This window comes from Chelon labrosus, assembly GCF_963514085.1.
Source record: "Chelon labrosus genome assembly, chromosome: 17".
In the NCBI taxonomy this organism is placed as follows: domain Eukaryota; kingdom Metazoa; phylum Chordata; class Actinopteri; order Mugiliformes; family Mugilidae; genus Chelon; species Chelon labrosus.
In genome coordinates this window covers 4,439,374-4,457,155 of record NC_140350.1, presented here as the reverse complement: position 1 = coordinate 4,457,155, position 17,782 = coordinate 4,439,374, and the positions used below count along the sequence as shown (strand labels likewise).

General features: G+C 40.2%; 1 protein-coding gene across 5 annotated transcripts in view; it reads left to right on the top strand.

Moving 5' to 3' along the window:
• LOC311502857 (RNA-binding protein Musashi homolog 2) overlaps positions 1 to 17,782 on the top strand; it is a 241,153-nt gene that overhangs the window by 184,147 nt on the left and 39,224 nt on the right. For all 5 annotated transcript variants that reach the window (XM_084565270.1, XM_084565273.1, XM_084565272.1 and 2 more), the window contains 2 exons: positions 6,584 to 6,698; positions 12,329 to 12,403. In XM_084565270.1, coding sequence (XP_084421396.1) covers positions 6,584 to 6,698; positions 12,329 to 12,403 — 190 coding nt within the window. The remainder of the gene's footprint in view (positions 1 to 6,583; positions 6,699 to 12,328; positions 12,404 to 17,782) is intronic.

Sequence of the window (17,782 nt, the reverse complement as noted above, 5' to 3'; positions counted from 1 at the left end):
CAGCCCTGCCTTTTTATCTTATACATCACTATTAACAGTTAACAGTTGTATCTCTGCTCTGTTTGCACAAGTAAGACAAGTAGGACATCTGTGGGGACATAATACAGGACATGGAACAAGACATTACCACCTGTATCTACGGTCATATTGTTGATGGAGGTTGAATAGACCTCGCACCTTATGAAGAAAATGCCATAAGGTTGCTTTTAAGAAATCAAGTAAATATGCAATATAAATCTGATTTCCTCAAGTAGTTACTGGATCCTTTATTTACGTCAACTGCAGAAGGACTATTTCTATTAAAGACAAGCCTCTGATTCCCTCTGTAACTGTTCAAATAAAGCCTTGTCTGAGGCCTTGTTAACATTACTGTTAACATCAATGCTCTACTGTTTCAGATTAAAAGCCCTATAGTGTATCAGCACACAGAAACCATGCATTTTGTTGAGGGCTTTTACTGTGAAACATTTGCAGGCATAGCAGATGCAATGGCAGCTGGATGGGATTAAAGGACAACCCACACACCCACACTTACTGACACAGGACAACACCCTAGATAAGTAATTCACAACAATGAAGTGTTGAAAATAGCATAATTATATTGTTGAATTAAACAGGTAGTAACATTAAACATACATGTGTACGTGTGGCCGCACCAGCATTAATGTATTTACTACTGCCATGCTGTATCACTGCTTTACAAGGAGTGAGAAACCCATATTGTCACTAGTACTTATTTGGCAAAATCACATGATAAAAGTAAAATACGATAAATATATCAAACAGAATACTGTAAAAGGAGTCAGTTTAATGTTGCTAGGAGATTTTATTTCCTCTTAGATGATGTTTCAGTTTAAATGAGGTAGGACCCACCATACGATTTCATTTTCAAGGACTAATGCTCTTAGTTCAACATAACTTGAGCAATCTGCAGACATCATGCATTTCACTGTGATAAAGATTCATGATATCAGTCGTTTATAACCTGTATCTATTGGTGTCTATAGCCACTGGGTTGTCTGTGATGTGCTACACAAATTTTCAGTTAGATCTACAGCTACCGTGATGGCAGATGATGTGGTTGTACTGCCACTGAACATAAAAGTTGACTTCAAGGCTCCACACTAGAAGCCATCAAGTCAAGTGTGTGCATGGTGTTCGTCTAGCTCTTATTGTACAAATCAGCCCTGGACACACTTGGTTATACCCAGGGACTAAACTTGTTATCACTATTTTAAAGCAGATTTCTACAGAGAAAGACTTAAGTCTCTGGGTTGTTGAAAATGTCTTTGTTGAAAAAATATTTTTTTAAAAGAGTGGAAATCTTAAACAGTCTTTGAACATCAAGTGCCTAATAAGGGAGTAGGACCACCCTTCAGAGCAGTTTCAGTCCCACATGGAGTGCTGCCTCACAAGTTCTGGACTGTAAGTAATTGGATGTTTACCCTTCAATGAAGAAGGAAAGCTTTGAGGGATGAAGGAGGAGGAAATCCACTCCACACTCTGCTCTCCAGGATGTCCCATAAAAGCTCAGTGATGTTCAGATCTGCTGATTGAGGAAGTGATGGAAGCCATTTGACGCCAACCTGATGATCATGGTCTCACTTGTGAATGTGCGTCTCGGTGTGTATGGAGACAATGTCATCTTGCAATATAGAAGCATGACAAAAGAACAGCATAGACACCACGGGGTGCACCTGTCCTTAAGCTGACCTCACATCCCTTAGCTTTTATATAACCATGCAGAGATAGCATCAGACATAATGACTCATGTGAGATTGCTGCCCATTGAAGGCACCATTTTGCTTTATACAGAACTGCTTACTATTATCATACATCTGCTATTACTTGGTTGTCTTGATTTTCTTATTGACCATGGACGGATGCAGAATGGAAAACCTGTAAATACCCACTTTATATAATGCATGACACACATATATTGTGTGTAATGCAGGTCTTAAACCTGCACAGATCTTATTGGAGTCTAGATGGATCCCAAAAGGCTCTGATAATCTTGGGTTCTCACGTATCACAAGAATAGTGACAAATCTGACAGGAATGTATCATAACAGTCCGGATAAATGCATCAAAATCAGAATCCCATTTTCATCAGGTTATTAATAGATTAAGCAGACCTGTTATGCTCTTTCTTATATAGGTAAATCTATATAAAAGTCCCTGTAAGTCAAACCCTTTGACTTCAGACAATAATTTTTTGAACTGTAAAAAATACAGAGACATCGCCATCTACTAGATTCTCTTGTATTAGACCTTTAGATGTATGGCATATACTGTAGATAGATGTATGTTAACTGGTCAAACATACTGGTTTGACTCCATGTTCAGTCCTTCTGTTCTTGTAAATAACCAACTTGTTAAATGCTTTTGAGAAACCTTTTTCTTAAGTGAGTAATCTTACGCCTCCACAGCTGACATTGGGCAGTCAGAGCTGTGACATTTCCTAACTATTCAGTCTATGTGTTTTGACTGTTCAGCTGGGAGTGGGAGCTGGAGTAAATGAATCACACCGTTTTCTTTCTTCAGTCTGCCAGTCTACTGATGGAATCCATTCACTAGTGAAGTTAATAGCAGCCGCACACCTCCCCCTCTACACACACACACACACACACGCCATACCCACAACACTCGTCCCTGAAGGACAGTCATTGCCAGTCCATCCCGCCCACACCTTCCAGTTATACCTACAAGGTTAATATGTATGGGAGATGTATTGAAAAGGTCATAACGGGAGCGCTCCTCCGTTCTGTATCATAGGATTTGTCCATTAAAAACAAGGCAGCTGTTTGTTTTGTTCTTCCTCTTCCGCTGTATTACTAAACTGATCATGTAGTGCCTGTGAGATCCACATTGGAGTATGTGGGACTCAGGTAATTTCTGACATGATTGTCATAAGCGTCAAGCTTGGTTATTTGTAGATAAAGACTAATAACCTGTCCACAGAGACACATGTCTTACTTTTATAACCAGAGCAAGACAGGAACAGAACAAACTGAAATATTTTTGGAAAGACACTAAAATATTCATGTTTTTGTAATGGATGTGGTAGTGACTTTATCACATATTTATTTGTCTATTAAGGATTTGCAGGGAAAAAGATTCAGCCCTATTTACACTGTATATTTTGAACTTTTTTCTCATGTATGACGTTGTTAACCAGTACTTTCCTGTGCAAAAGTAACAAAAATCAACACCACTTTCTTTCTGGTGCCATTCTCACCAACAATGATTGTAAACAAAAAAAATATAGCTTGGTAAGTATGAACATCAGATCTTATTTTATTTCATCATGCTACTCTATTCGTGCTATCTGTCCCCTTATAGCAAACGGGGATTTGGGGTGATTGCCTGTCTGATGCTGGATTGTTTTATTTATGACAAACTGGCCTATAGGTTGCCTGGACAGGATCCAAAGCCGCTTTTTTGATTAGCTCTTTGTTGCACACTGGATGACCATGGAGTTTTAATGGAATTAAAAAGAGAAAGAGAAAAGTGGGCTGGAACTAAGTTTAACAAATTGCAACTTTCAGTTGGCGCATAGACAGATGCCGTACATGACTTTGGTTGCTACCACCCAGTTCACTATGCTATGATGGAACAAAGGCATTGTTGGTGCTATTTTCATTTTAAATAGATGGTTACTGTCATACGCGCACACGTGCCAGGAACTACTGGAGGTTCAGTGTCTTGCTTAAGCACAGTTTGGCACTGTGGCATGTTCTGAGGCTCAAACCACTAACCCTCCGGTTTGTGGGCAGCCCGCTCTACAACCGCACAGCGACCCAAGAGCTGTACTGGCAAGAAAGTGATGGGCAATGAGCTTTATATGTGGACGTGGCATAACAGACACAACTGCTCTAATAAACCTCCTGTTTGCTGAGTGATTTATACATACAGACAATCACAGTGTTTCCTATTAGCCGATAAAAAGATTTACACTTTAACTGTGTAGAGGCTCCACTGTTTGATGTAAAGTGTTCCAGCCTCCCTGACTTGATCTTCGGACTGACACAAATCTCAAAGATAAGCTATCAGCTGCAGTACATCAGTGCAGCAGAGGAGGAAACATCTCGATATATGTTGAAGGCACGCTGGTTGAGTTAACCACAGCTTCTGTGATTCCACAGTGTAGCGGAATCCACTTCCTGTCTTTCATACTATAAAGGTGTGTGTTTGAGTCTTTTAGACCTCTGTATAATCTGTATAAATTTCCCGGCAACAAAGGTGAGGCAGGTTAACGGGGTGTACCTTTTCTCCAGTGGGCACAATAGTGCTTAAAACACCTCCATTCATGATGTTTAAATTTTCACAACATATATATATGTTCTGAAGGCAGATATTGTGCTGCCTTCAGAGATGTAAGAGTCCTTGACAGGTTCCACAAGCCATAATTCTGGAAAGTGCTTCCTGTTACAATGAAAATGTGTAAATTTAGTATTATTTTTCTCTTCATGTGGCAAAAGGTTAGTCGGTTAAACTTTCCACATGGCAAAATTTAAATCGCTGAACTCACAGCCGCAGAACCTTTGTAGTTCTTCATTGTCAGACACAGAATTGCCTCTCTGTCCTCTCTTTTCCTCATTCTTTAACTTAGTTCACTCTTGAAAGCTCCTGCAGGTGAACACCCACACACTCACCATCACATCACACCATCACAGATCCCGGCTCCTGACTGGTTTTAAATCCACGACAAGGAGCCCTTGCTCTGAATATCAAAGACTCGCACCTGAGAGCATGTCGACATGACTCACACCCAGCTCTGTCTTACTCCCAGCAGGCTACCTGAACGTCCAACTCGCTCAGTGTAGCAGGGGTTACTGGAGGACGTTGATCAGACGCTGCCACATCTGCGTCGTAGGTAGAGCTTGACTGTCACCCAGCCGTGTGAACATATGAAAGACCCAGCACTGTGCCGAGATTTCTAACACACCCATTTGTCCCACCCGGTTCCAACTTCCATGCCGGGGGTCATTCTCTGACGATAAGAGAGCCTGTGCTCTCTTCAGCACAATGTCAAACCACACCAGGCGAGCAAGGAGGGCAGAGTAGCTGTGACAGCTACAAAGTGGCTGAGGGAACTGTGTACTTTAGTTGGTCTGCTTCAAATAAAAGGGCTGCTAACAGCAACAAATCACAGCTCTTCAACACAGCAACTTTCTCTCTGTGATAGAAACCTTTTTCATTAATGTTAGCTTTTTACATCTCTTTCTCTCTACTGGATATAGTGTGTAGAGCTTGTTACACCTGCTATTTAGCACAGTGAGTTCTTAAAAGCATGACATTTTACTTCAATTTCGCCTTGGGAAGTAGCATGTTGTGTCCAACACTGTGCATGTATGTTTGTAGGTGAATAGTAATGTGCGCCACTGGACTGTCAAGCCTATTTGTATGGATGCCAGGCTATACCTTGGTTGAGGTCTAGACTGCACTGGCGCAGTAGCCTGTCTTGTGCAGCAGGCCAGGCTGACATGTGAATCGCAGCAGCCGAGAAAGCCCTGCTTAAGTGGAGGCAGTAGGGAGAAGCAAGCAAGAGCCAGGAGGCAAACAGACAAACAGATGGACAGGCTGATGCCAAGCAGGCAGTGGAGCAAATAGATTGTGCGGCATGGTGAACAGACTCAGCCTACCAAAGAACAACCAACAGACACAAGACCATGCCACCCTTGTCAGCCGCCCGTGCTTCTCTATAATTCATAGAGATAGGATAGATACGTGGTAAATAGGACTCTCATCTTCCTCCTTCTTCTCATCTGCCCCTGTCACATCCCTCATTTGATATGTGTTATGTAGGAGGAGGAGATGTCAGTCTTGCAAGATGGGAAATGAACAAACCTGTATGTGTGAGAACTGGAGTGAGAGAAATAAATGCAGGAAGAAGATGAGTGCTGCAGGTGGGATTGGACTGTGGGACACTGGGGACTTCAGCCCAGCAACAACACACAAGTATACAAAATAAAAACAGCCATATTTAGTTTTGAAGCACATCTTTTTTGACTGGCTTTAGATGATAAAATACCTTGACAAAGCTTTAGTTAGACCAAACAGATAGAAATGTAGGGGTTTGTCAAAGAGATTGCTTCTTTAGAAATGATTCTGGGCTTAGATAAAAAGACAAAAAGCTTCCACAAAGAGACTGGACATATTGTCACAGTGTGGGGCTGTGGTAATAGCACTGAAGAACAGAGCTTCTCCTACCTTGATGTCTCGCAAACTCTTGGAAAGTATTTAGCTTGTATTTCCCCGAGGCGCTGGGCACATGCTCACTGGAGCAATAACCTTTGCTTTAATGCAGGAGGAGCATGATTGTAAGTTTTCCTTGGAGACTTTCCTCTAAAATGTGAGGTGCTCAGATTGACTCAGCCTTGTTTTTTTCCTCTATGGAAAACATCTAGCACTATGCAAGTCAAATAGAAAACCGCCTTAAAGCGGCGAGACAGCCCTGTCAGATCTGTCTGGTTGTGTACCTACACAGTCTAATGGTTTGTCTTTGTGTGTGTGTTTGTGTTTTTTTTTTTGTGTGTGTACGTGTGCATATCTGTGTGTGTGTGTTTGTCTGTCTACATAGGTAGAATGTAAGAAGGCCCAGCCCAAGGAGGTGATGTTCCCACCAGGTACACGAGGGCGAGCCAGGGGTCTGCCCTACACCATGGATGCCTTCATGCTGGGGATGGGCATGCTGAGTGAGTCACAGACACATATGCACACACATCCAACAAGTAATCCTTTATAAAATATGCATATGCATAGAATATGCATATATTAAGCTTGAACTGATTCTGAATTGTGTCTATCAAGTAACAGCTGATACACAACAGTTATTTTAAAGTGACACATTTTTTTTTACCAGGTTGCAAATGTGCAGATGAAGTGTGAGACATGTTCACCATTTGGTAAAAAAAAAAAAAAAATAATCTACTTCTACAAACTCTTGTTGAGATAGCCCCATTAGGTGGGCGCTGCCCCTAATTAGGCTGCTTCAAGGTGTGCCACCAGTGGCCACTGTGGTCTATTTCTGGTTGAGTCTGGTACCGACAGCCCCTGGGCATATAGGAGCAGACCAGCACATTAGCAGGCTAAATGAAGAGGAAAATTGGTGTAATGTCATATTAAGGATTCATCACTATGCCCCCCTTAATGGGTAATGAAGGGGACACACATGTCAGGGAGAGATCTCATCTACAGGGACCTCAGCTGCTGGCCCACCCCTCTTCATTACCATCCAGCCCTTGCCTGTGGCCCTTTTTATTTAACACTACTGCACTCTCTCTCCCTCTTTCCATTCGTCCATCCTTCCATCTATCTATCCATCTATCTATCTATCTATCTATCTATCTGTCTATATATCTATCCATCTATCCATCTAGCTATCTATCATTTTATATGCATATAATTTGATTGTACTGCTCAACCAAATGGATTTGCCGTCATATAAATGATTTATTTTTTCCTTCTAAAGGAAAACACACATGATTGTAAGAGACTCATTTTGCCTTGCAAGTCGCTCCTCCCTTCCCCCTTGTAGCAGGTGCAGGCAGAGCCACAGTCATGCATTTTTATCTGCAAGCTGATTCACATTTATCTGTTGCTTTTTTGCATTTTCTTGAGCAGCGATACTATTTTCACCAAGAAAAATTAAGCGTAGTATGCAAATTATCTCCACTCTATGTCTGTCCATATTATCTATCTGTCCATTTATCTATATGCAGTTGCTTTAAGCTGTCAGGGTTATTTCAGTCTTGACCTTTCCGTATTTGTGGTAAGAGTGTTGATAAGTCAGGCCAAGCGCTTCTGTCAGCCCCATCTAAGTCGTTCCCGGTTCCATCTCATCTGTTAAAAGTATTTAACAAGCACAGTGAACTTTTCGGAACTTATTACAGACTAATGTGTCTGCGGAGAGGAGAGCACTCTTCCCCTCCATTGGGAGACGGCAGGCAGAAAGGCAGTGATGTGCTCATGTGAGAATATTAACAGCCAACTTGTTTGGAGACACTCTTATCTAAATGAAATTGGAACAAGGACAGCGAAACATTCCTTTATATAATTTGCATTTGGAAAAAGGGACCCTAGGCTCATTATTTAAGAAAGTGTAAGCTCCTTTTGTGCCAAATCTCATTAAAGCCATCCCTAGCTCCTTTGTTTACTGCCTCTAATCGAGGCATTTATCTTTATTGTGTTGTGCCGATGTATGTTTGCTGAAATTAATACACATTTGAGCCCGGGCGAGGTATGGGTGTACCAGATGGATAATTGATTTTAAAGTGAATCAGAACTGTTGAGCCATAAAATAGGTACATTAGCATGCATATTAATAAGGCAAATAAGAGCACTAAGAGGCCGCCACAAGGCCAGGCACAATGGCAGGCTTCATTTAGTGAAATGGTAGGAGAGACAGAGAATTATCTCCTGCTTTCTGTAGCTTTCTTCTTTCCTCCCACTGCCTTGTTTCAGAACCTTTGACGGTTTTCACATACTGAGGATTTCGCGAGATCGTAGATTAACTCAAATGTTGTCACATCACTTTGTTGTTTTCTCCTGTGACACTTCGTGCACACATCAGACTGCAATTTCTTCATTTAGCAGTGTGGAACCTGCTGTAAAGCTGTATATCAGACAATGAAAAGGTTTTTTGCCATTTCAGAAAACGTAGAAGAAAAAACAAAGAAGTATGAAGAGATGTGGTATCTAAGCCAACAATTTCAGTTTGGCATTTATTCAGTTTGACAGTAAGACAGTATCAAACACATAATATCCAATACTTTACAGTCTGTGATAGCTTTTCATTGTCTCATATCACAGATCTTTTCAGACCAAACAAACAATGAAGGGTTTTGTGAAAGCTATCCATCTATAGCTTCCCGGTGATGACTTCTCATCTGCAGCTGATGAGGATTGTTATTTTTTTTTCTAGCGTAGCCTCTGTCCTACTTCATCCATGCCAGGTTAAGGTTCCCCTCACCGCCTCTCCGAGTTGAATTTCGTTTTTTGTCTGCGAGAGACGGGGAGAGGGTCTGGGAGAGGCATTTTCCCATTGGGTCAGGAATAAATTGAACTTTTTCATGGACAGCAAACACTGATTAGATATTTATGACCAAGGTCAACCTTTCTGATTCCAGCTGGCACAGGCTCTGAGGCATACAGAACAGAGCATCTACACACGTTGTCGCAATCATACACACACACCCGGCCTGCATACACTCACATGTACAAGAATACGCAAGCATGCAAAGTATGTTTTGACTCCTCCGTGCTGTAGACTCATGCATGCAACTGCGTATATGTAATTTCTGCTTTACTGGCTCTACAATTTCTCCAGAACGGCAGTATGTACAGAAGCTTAGGAATTTGCCACCCCAGTTTTTTTATCCAGGCATTCAGTGGTAATGTGACTGCACCCACTTTATCAGGAAATGACACAGCTAACGAGAACTGACGACATGTAAGCCTGAAAGAGGTCCGTTTCTGAGGGGTAGCTTGCACAAAATAAAGAAAGAGTTATCAAGGCTGGCTCGTGTGATTCATTCCTAGCCTAAAGGACTTCATCCTACTAGGTAATTTAGTCCAGGCTTATGGTTAAAGGTGATAATAGCTTGAGGAAAGCAGATAAAGACTTAGACATATACCATAATTAGAGGGTTAATTATGTTTGTATTACCTTTGATGGTGCTCAAATTCTCACTGACTCACACACAGGCCCACTCGCTCCGCCACCCACTCTTCTCATATTTCTTGTTTTGTCTGTATCCCGCTTCCTAGCTGCCTGCTCCCTCACACCCGGTTTCTCAATATGTTGCCCACAGCTGCTTCTGTCTGAAAACTGTCCAGCTAATTAACTGGTGGGTCTGTGGTAGTAATAAGAATCATGACAGCAGATGAACAATACATCTGCTACTCTTAAATTTTTCTAATGACACTGGGTCCTCTTTGGGGCCTCCTTGCAATACTCCATCCACTCAGGGACTGAACAACTTCAGACCTGCACGAAAAGTTTGACTTTGGATTTCAGATCTGGAAGTTACATTTGCCATCATCAGCATGTTTTATAATTCAGTAGCTTGGTTAAATATTTCCTTAATTGTAGGCAAATCATGGCTAACCTAACCATCAAAATATTGGTATAACAGGGGATCCACTTACAAGTATAATATTATTGTGTGGTAAAGTACTATATATTAGAATCTGGCCAGACCTTTGCACTCCCATCTCGCATCCCAGGACCTATAATCAATACATAAAAAATACATATTGAAAGTAGCATTTAATGGTTTAAGTCCTTGCCAAAAAAGTAAAATACACCTAAATTAAAATTATACCCCTGCCATTACACCCCAAGACATGTGCCCTTCCCATTTTGGGGTTCATCCTGGTTAACCTGGTGTGCATTTTCCTCTTGTGGAAGCTCCCCTGAATGTTGCCTTTTTAATGAACTGATTAAATGATTTTCAGATTCCCTCTACATAACCTTTATTTATGTGACGTTTTCTAAAGCAAAACTCATACCACCACCAAAATAGATTATTTTGTGAATGCATTTGGATTCAGTTAATCTACCTGCATCAGTAATGTGAAAGGGAGCAGTTAAAGAGTATATAATGTTTCTGTTGTCAGATAGAGTGAGGTAGCGATCTAACACTTGCTAATGTCTGTACATAAGATACAGCTTAGCATCTGAGACATTGCATATCTCCAGATATGCACGTAAATTTTAATAGCTGTTTAAACCTAGTTCAAAACGATAGACAAATAATTATCTTGCCGCAGGTGCAAATCCGCGGCTATCACTTACATGTAGACATATTAAAACAGGAACCTTTCTGCCATGGTGAAGACCCCAGAACATAAACAGACACCGTTTTTTCAAGGAGCCTGCTATAAAGTGTTATGACACGGAGCTATAAAAATGCCTGGGAACCTATGGTTAAATAAAGAGAGAAAATGAATTAGACAGTTATGAACCAAGAGCGGCTTATCAGTGCTTTGGTTTCCAGCTATTTACCAAATTTGGCACCGGCTCTTAAAACCTGGCCCCAGTGAAGACCTGAACTAAAAAAATGTATGAAAATGAAGCCTGTGAAAGAAAATAAAAACTCTGTTAATTAACTGCTCTAAGGCTTCTGTTGCAGCGCCTTAAATGTGTAAATGTGAAACAAGATATTGATCCATGTAGAGTAACTTGTTTAATTTAAAGAGGGGTATTAGCAGCTATGTAATACATGCATTTTAAATCGCCAGGTCTGCTTCCCTTTAAAGTGAATATTTGTACAGTCTGGGCTCTAGCTTTATAGCTGTGGCCATTATTCTTGCATGTTGTAAAAACACTTTACTCATTGAGCTAATCACTGAGATCTCATGATCTGAGCAGTCGTAAAACAAAGTCGTACAGGGCAGGCGTCGAGAGCAGCGTGATCAAGATTAGAGTTTAATGTAATTGTGACAGTTGACCATTGATTGAGGGTGGTGCTTGTTGTCAGACTGTGCACACAGCCAATGTTTTTCAGCTGACAATGTACCATTAACGTTATGAGCTATAAATACACGCCACCTCTTTATTTGGCTCCAGGCATAAAAATAAATTACTTCTTGCCTGTTACCGTTTTCCGCACAAGGCAACTCAGAAAAGTGTTAATTCCAAAAGTGGGATCCTTTCTCCTAATTATTTCAGGCTCATGTTTATGTTATTCTAGTTTTATTTTTGAAGGGTATTACATTACATGAGAGCTTGTTTGACAAAATGAGAACACTTCAGTAAGACTCTGAAGGCCATCCTTTCAAGATTAGTTTCCCCCTCTAAGTGGATATACACTCGCTTGCCATTTCATTAGGTACACTGGTAAAAACAAATGCTTTCTAGTATAACAGCACTGCACCAAATCCTAGCCTCACGAAGGTTACAGTGTTCAGCATTTGTTTAAAATAGAGCGCCGTGTTTTCATTTTGGAGGCTGTGGTTTGTAGCATTGTTGAATTATATTGTGTTGTCTCGACACGTTTCTGTTATTTTGATTTTGATTTAACAAAACACACTTTAGTGTTTAATTCAATCAGGTTTTACAGCACCACATACTACATCGTGTAAAATGATCATCCAATTGAATTACCACCTTTCTGAAGCTGTTCCATCATAAACTGAGCATTAGAACAGTCATGGAGGTGCAGGATTATTATATTAGAATGCATTTATTTTCACTAGTGTACCTAATGAACTGGCAAACGAGTATTGCATCTGCACACCATCATGTGTGTGTTTGTTTTTGAGCTATACCGGTGTCACATTGTTGGTAATTCATACATATTTTGTCCCTTCTTTCTCTTAGGTTACCCTAATATTGTGGCAACGTATGGTCGCGGATACACTGGATTTGCACCCAGCTACAGCTACCAGTTCCCTGGTGAGTTAAAGGCTTTCTTAAAATATCAGTGCTGCGGCTGATTTCTGTTTTGCACTCTCAAGCAGCACAATCAGACACACAGACACGCGCTTGCATCCACATGCGCACATGATCATCAATATACACGTCAGTCACCAAATAATCTGCAGGGCTATAAGTATCCTACGTGTCTGGATTTCTAAACGACGTCTTGAAAGCTGACATATAGTGAAGTAAATTGCTTACTCCTTTTTATCCCATACTTGAGCACTACCATGACCAAATGGCTAAAATGGGAGAAGTTCTTCGCCTTCACTGGTCCAATGTATGCAAATTCTTCTGTGGAGAAGCGGAAAAATAAGCATCTCTTTGTGTTGGCAGATTTTTAAGAATGTGGTTCTTATAATGGAAAATGAATGAAGTCATTTTCTGCATTAAAAGTGTTGACCTGCAGCGCCGGGCACTTTAATGGGAGTCCAAATAGGAGGCGTGCAGTCTGGAGGTGAGCAGCTGTACCTGTCTGCTGCAAGAGGGGCCTGTGGCTCTGTGGCGCCTTACTTAGACAGGCATCCTGTCAATTTCATGCTTTATTTAGGGACTTTACACATACTTTGTTTGCCATGCCAGACATCATTCCTTCCGCTGATAAGACGGAATGGAAAATATCTGACAGCCGCTCAGATCTCCTGTAATATCTTTGTGAAATAGATTCAGGAATGGTAAAACAGGAGGTCCAGCTGTGACCACCTGCAGAACAGACATATGCTAGTTTTATATTTGACCACAATATTTTCTGATGGAAAAAAGGGAATAGCACCCACTCGTTAATGTGGATGAACATGAGAAGCATGCAGATGTGGTTAGTCTATTCGTTTTTTTAAAAATAACCTAATTTAGGAGTACAATAACCATTTATTTTAACTGATATGAATCCTTAGTCACACCAACAATCAAAAGAATGGTTTTATAATGCAGCACACAGCTAAGATGTGATTTAGAATCTGTCCAAATAAATAATTATCAGTTTATAAAGGAGTTATTTAATCGACAAAACCAGTGAGGAGGGACTGAAAGAGAAAGGAGCGAAGAGCAATATACTCTAGTATAAGTAACTCTAGTTAAACATGGATTTTTTAAATGTTTACTATTTACAACAAATTAAAGGATATCACCTTCCTCGAGGCAGAATGTATGATGCTGTCCATGTTAAACTCAATTTAAAGAGTTTGATAAAGCTGTATGATTAAAACAACCTCCTCTGGGCTCGCTCAACTCTTGACAGGTAATTGGAAATTTTAATGTATGAATCAAACACCTTGTCCAAATTAAATAACCTCAGGCCAAATATTGACTAGTGTCCTTCCTTACTAAGATGGGGGAAGCATCTTCAATTTAAGATCAAAGTCTTTCTCCCACTGTACACCGCCTCGCTGAAGCACGCTAAATAAATGGAGCTAGATGGCTAGATCCAGGAGGCATAAATTGTGGGCAGCATTTCAAGGCTTTTTTTTTACACCCTGTAAACCTCAGGGGTCCACTGTTAACAGAAAAAAAGCATTCAGGCGATTGTTCAATTGTCAAGATAAAGCGGTGATAAAACATTGATCAGTGATGAAACACTGAATTAGCTACAAAAACGCAATAGGACATACACAGAAGAAGAGAAATCAAAGCTGACATCACTGCAGCTGAAAGAGAGTTCAGTTGTACAAAAGAAAAACTAGAACAGAGGTGAAGTATACACAACCTCAGTAATAGATGGGTAAAAAGCAGCCTTCTGTACAGCCAGTCAGACTGGAAGCACACACCAGCTCAGTGTCTGTTAAACACTATGCCACTCCCAATTAATTCCAACATTGATCACATAGTGCATTTGATATCGATCACATGCAATATGTTTGTGTCTGTATTTGTCGTCCGTGACCTGCTTGCAAAATACTTTATCATAGCGTAGACATCATGACTTATTAATGCACTTAGATTGCTTTGCATATTCCCGATACTGTACTGTATATATTACTGATGCAAATCAGATCATCCTACATTTGTCAAAAACTATTTGTCCGTGCAAGTGAGCAGCAATGGGAGCATTACGCCAAAGGGCAAACAGTTTTATTTAGTGGTACTTAAAATGTTATTGTGAAATTATTTGTGGCTTGCGTTGTCGGAAAAACACTCTGAGCACTTTCAACAGATGTTTCCCTGGCACAGATGTGTTATGTTTACTATTTGAGTAATGTTAAAAAGGTAATTTTATACATATTGCATACAATGAGGAAGATTAAGAAGAAATTAATCGTAATTTAAAACATAGCCTTTGAACCTTTAAGCACAATTGATGTTGTAGATGAAGTAGCCTGTCCTTGTATCATTAACCCCTTTCTACCAGCTGGACTCGCATGTGTGCCCCAACAATGGAGGATAAATGACACATCCACAGACCACAATGAGCATTAATAGGGTTACTGGCAGAATAACCTGACAGTAAAAGAACAAAGCAATAAGAATAGCACAAATTTTGGCTTCATCTAAAAATGCAAAAAGGCATTTGCATTTGTTTTGTGACGCAGAAAGTACATGTAGTCTGCACACAATTCAGTCTGATTGGAAACACTGAATGGAATCAAAATGTTGATAACTAAGTAAGATCTACTGGCTACAGAGGCTTCACCTTCTTAGATATTAGTCGTCTGAGCTGCATTTTATATGCACAGCTGTACTTACACACTGTTTACACTGTTGCAGGATAATTTCAGCATCATGCTTCACCTCCACATTGAATTCTCGACTTCATTTCCGAGACAACGGGCTGTGCTGCATGTGTTGTAGCCACAGCCATGTTTACCTTAACGTCAGAATTACAAATGGTAAGGAGGTGCAACAAATAAGCACCATCCCAAGAACAACAAGCCTTCTTGTGTGTTTCTATTCATCAGAATTTATTTATTGTAGTGGATATAATTAGTGGTTTGTGTGTTTTGTCTAAGTAATGGATTTTCCACTGCTTCAGGCCGACTTGTTTGTTGGAATGGTTGTAACAGTCCTCTCTGTCTGATCTGGGCGCCATAAAAAATATCACACGTTCTCAGATTGTGCTGATGCACGTACAGAACTTTGATGGCAAGCAGTGGAATTGTCAGTGTCAAATGCAAGCTCAGGGAATTGCAGTGTATGCATGTGAATGTGACACAGTGATTTGTGAGTGTTGTCATGTTGTTGTTTTCTCCTCTGTGTGGATGTAAACATCCGCACTGTTTAAGATGAAGAGCACTGCACTTGTGCTGAGGTTGTTCCTAGCTTTATCTTAAATTAGGACACTTCCCTCAGAGTCATTTCACTGGTGTCATGGCTCCACATAGAGACATATAAGACAATATTTATAGATGTATTTTTTGCCCTTAATTTATAACTAAATCTCCAGATTAATGTTCAGTCCCTGAAGTAGCCGCACTTGGCATTGAGTGCTGTCTTTGCTTCTTTGCTCACACCCACAACATGCTTCCAGAAGAAATGCCATAAGGTTGTTCTGTTTTGGTCTTAGATGACACCATTTTCTAACTAGTCTGACTAAAATATTTACATCATTGAAATTCACTTGCAGAAAAAACGAACACATTAGTTAAAGCCAGCAGACGCTAGCAGGCTAGTTAATGAACAGTCTTCTGTGTACTTTGGATTAACTACATAGTGTTGCTGTGTGGGTTTTAATCACTTCACTTACTAAAGAAGTTTCATCCACCTCCGGTGCATTAGATCTCTCAGACTAAATACCACCAGCATTAAATGAGAGAATGTATTTGTTTGCCGTGGCTTAACATACTCTTTAACAGCTGCTGCTGCACTGTTACTACCCTCAACTGACTGCAATAATAGATATGTGTTAAACTGAGATGACAGCATTGGCAGGTACCTCTATAACCCTCAAAAATAGCTTTAGAGTAATGTCAGGCTGGTGAATACCTGTGAATGCAGTATCAGTATCACTTAGCACAAGTCTGGGTAAGTAGCTGACATGTCAGTCATTGCGCTTCAGTTCATTTTCAGCTTTTCAACCCACACGTCACTTGCCTGTGAACCTAAAGCTGTAGGATTATTGTGCAAATGTATGGCATCAAACCAATTTGAACTGACAGAAATGTATTCTTCAGTCAAACATTGCCTCAGTGTTGCTTTTCTTGCCATAAATATAATGAAAAGTAACATTCTTTCTGAGTGATACTCCTTTTAGAAAAGTAGACAGTGAGATACTCTGCGTTGCAACCATTTTTTGAGAAATGTCCACATTAGCCCCAAGAAAACCAGGAAGTAACTTTCACTGAAAACTGAGTTGTTGCTCATCCCAGATGGCAGCAGCGGAAAGAATCAAAGTATAAAAATCAAGCACACAGAGCTTTATTTAAATTATGTGACTCCAGAGCCAACATTTATCAGACTCCAAAAAGCAAACTAAAATTGAAAGCATCTTTGAATTAAAATGAGGCACAAAATGACCTCACTTTGAGTCTGTCAGATATTAGAGTGCACCATCCCCAAGATACTACAGTTAAAAATGGTTGGACTGCACTGAGTTGGCTTTAGAAGAAGGAAACTCTGAAGGTCGGTTGAAATTAAAATCTTTGCCTTATGCCTCATATTTGAATCTTGCTCTTAATATATCTCCAAATATTTGCACAAGCTTGTCTTTTTTTAATTTTGCCTGAGTTGAGGTTGTAAAATACGCTTTCACTACCTGAGGATCTCCACCCTGCCGTAAGATAATGATTACATTTTGCGTTTCTTATAATATATTTTGTCTAATTCAACACCCAAACACAGCTGTGAGTACTACTAAAAAGAGAGAAAGCAGGAGCTGACAAGACATAAGGGACATTGCTGTACATTATTCTCATTTCTATGCAACAGTCTAATTAGCATTAACTAGTTGATAAATGTGCTATTGTATTATTCAACTTCCAGCGCCCTCGGGAACAATCCCAAGATGTGCCGCATTTTAACCAGGTGTCAAGTTTGGAGAACTTCACGTGATTAAGGGATTTGAAGTCACATTCAGAAGAAATATCCTGTTTGATCACAGCCTTCCAGTGCATTGAACCGTTGTTTACTAGTCTCAGAATACCCTAGACTAAGACAGGATATAGTGAATGATCCTTGTGTTCGCTGTGCATAATAAAAATGCAAATGCTAGAAAGAAAGCAATAAGTGCAATAAGCTTGTGCTCTGTAGTTTATGTACAGTATCATTTCTGCCAGCAGTAGTAGCAAATATAGAAGAAGAAATATGAAGAGGTTTGAGAGTGGTAGTACTCTCTATTGTGCATGTGGTGTATGCATGAATAAGAAGCTTGTCTAAGGAAAAAATGTAATTAAAAAAAGAAAATGTAGTCTGTATGTGCATTATGCC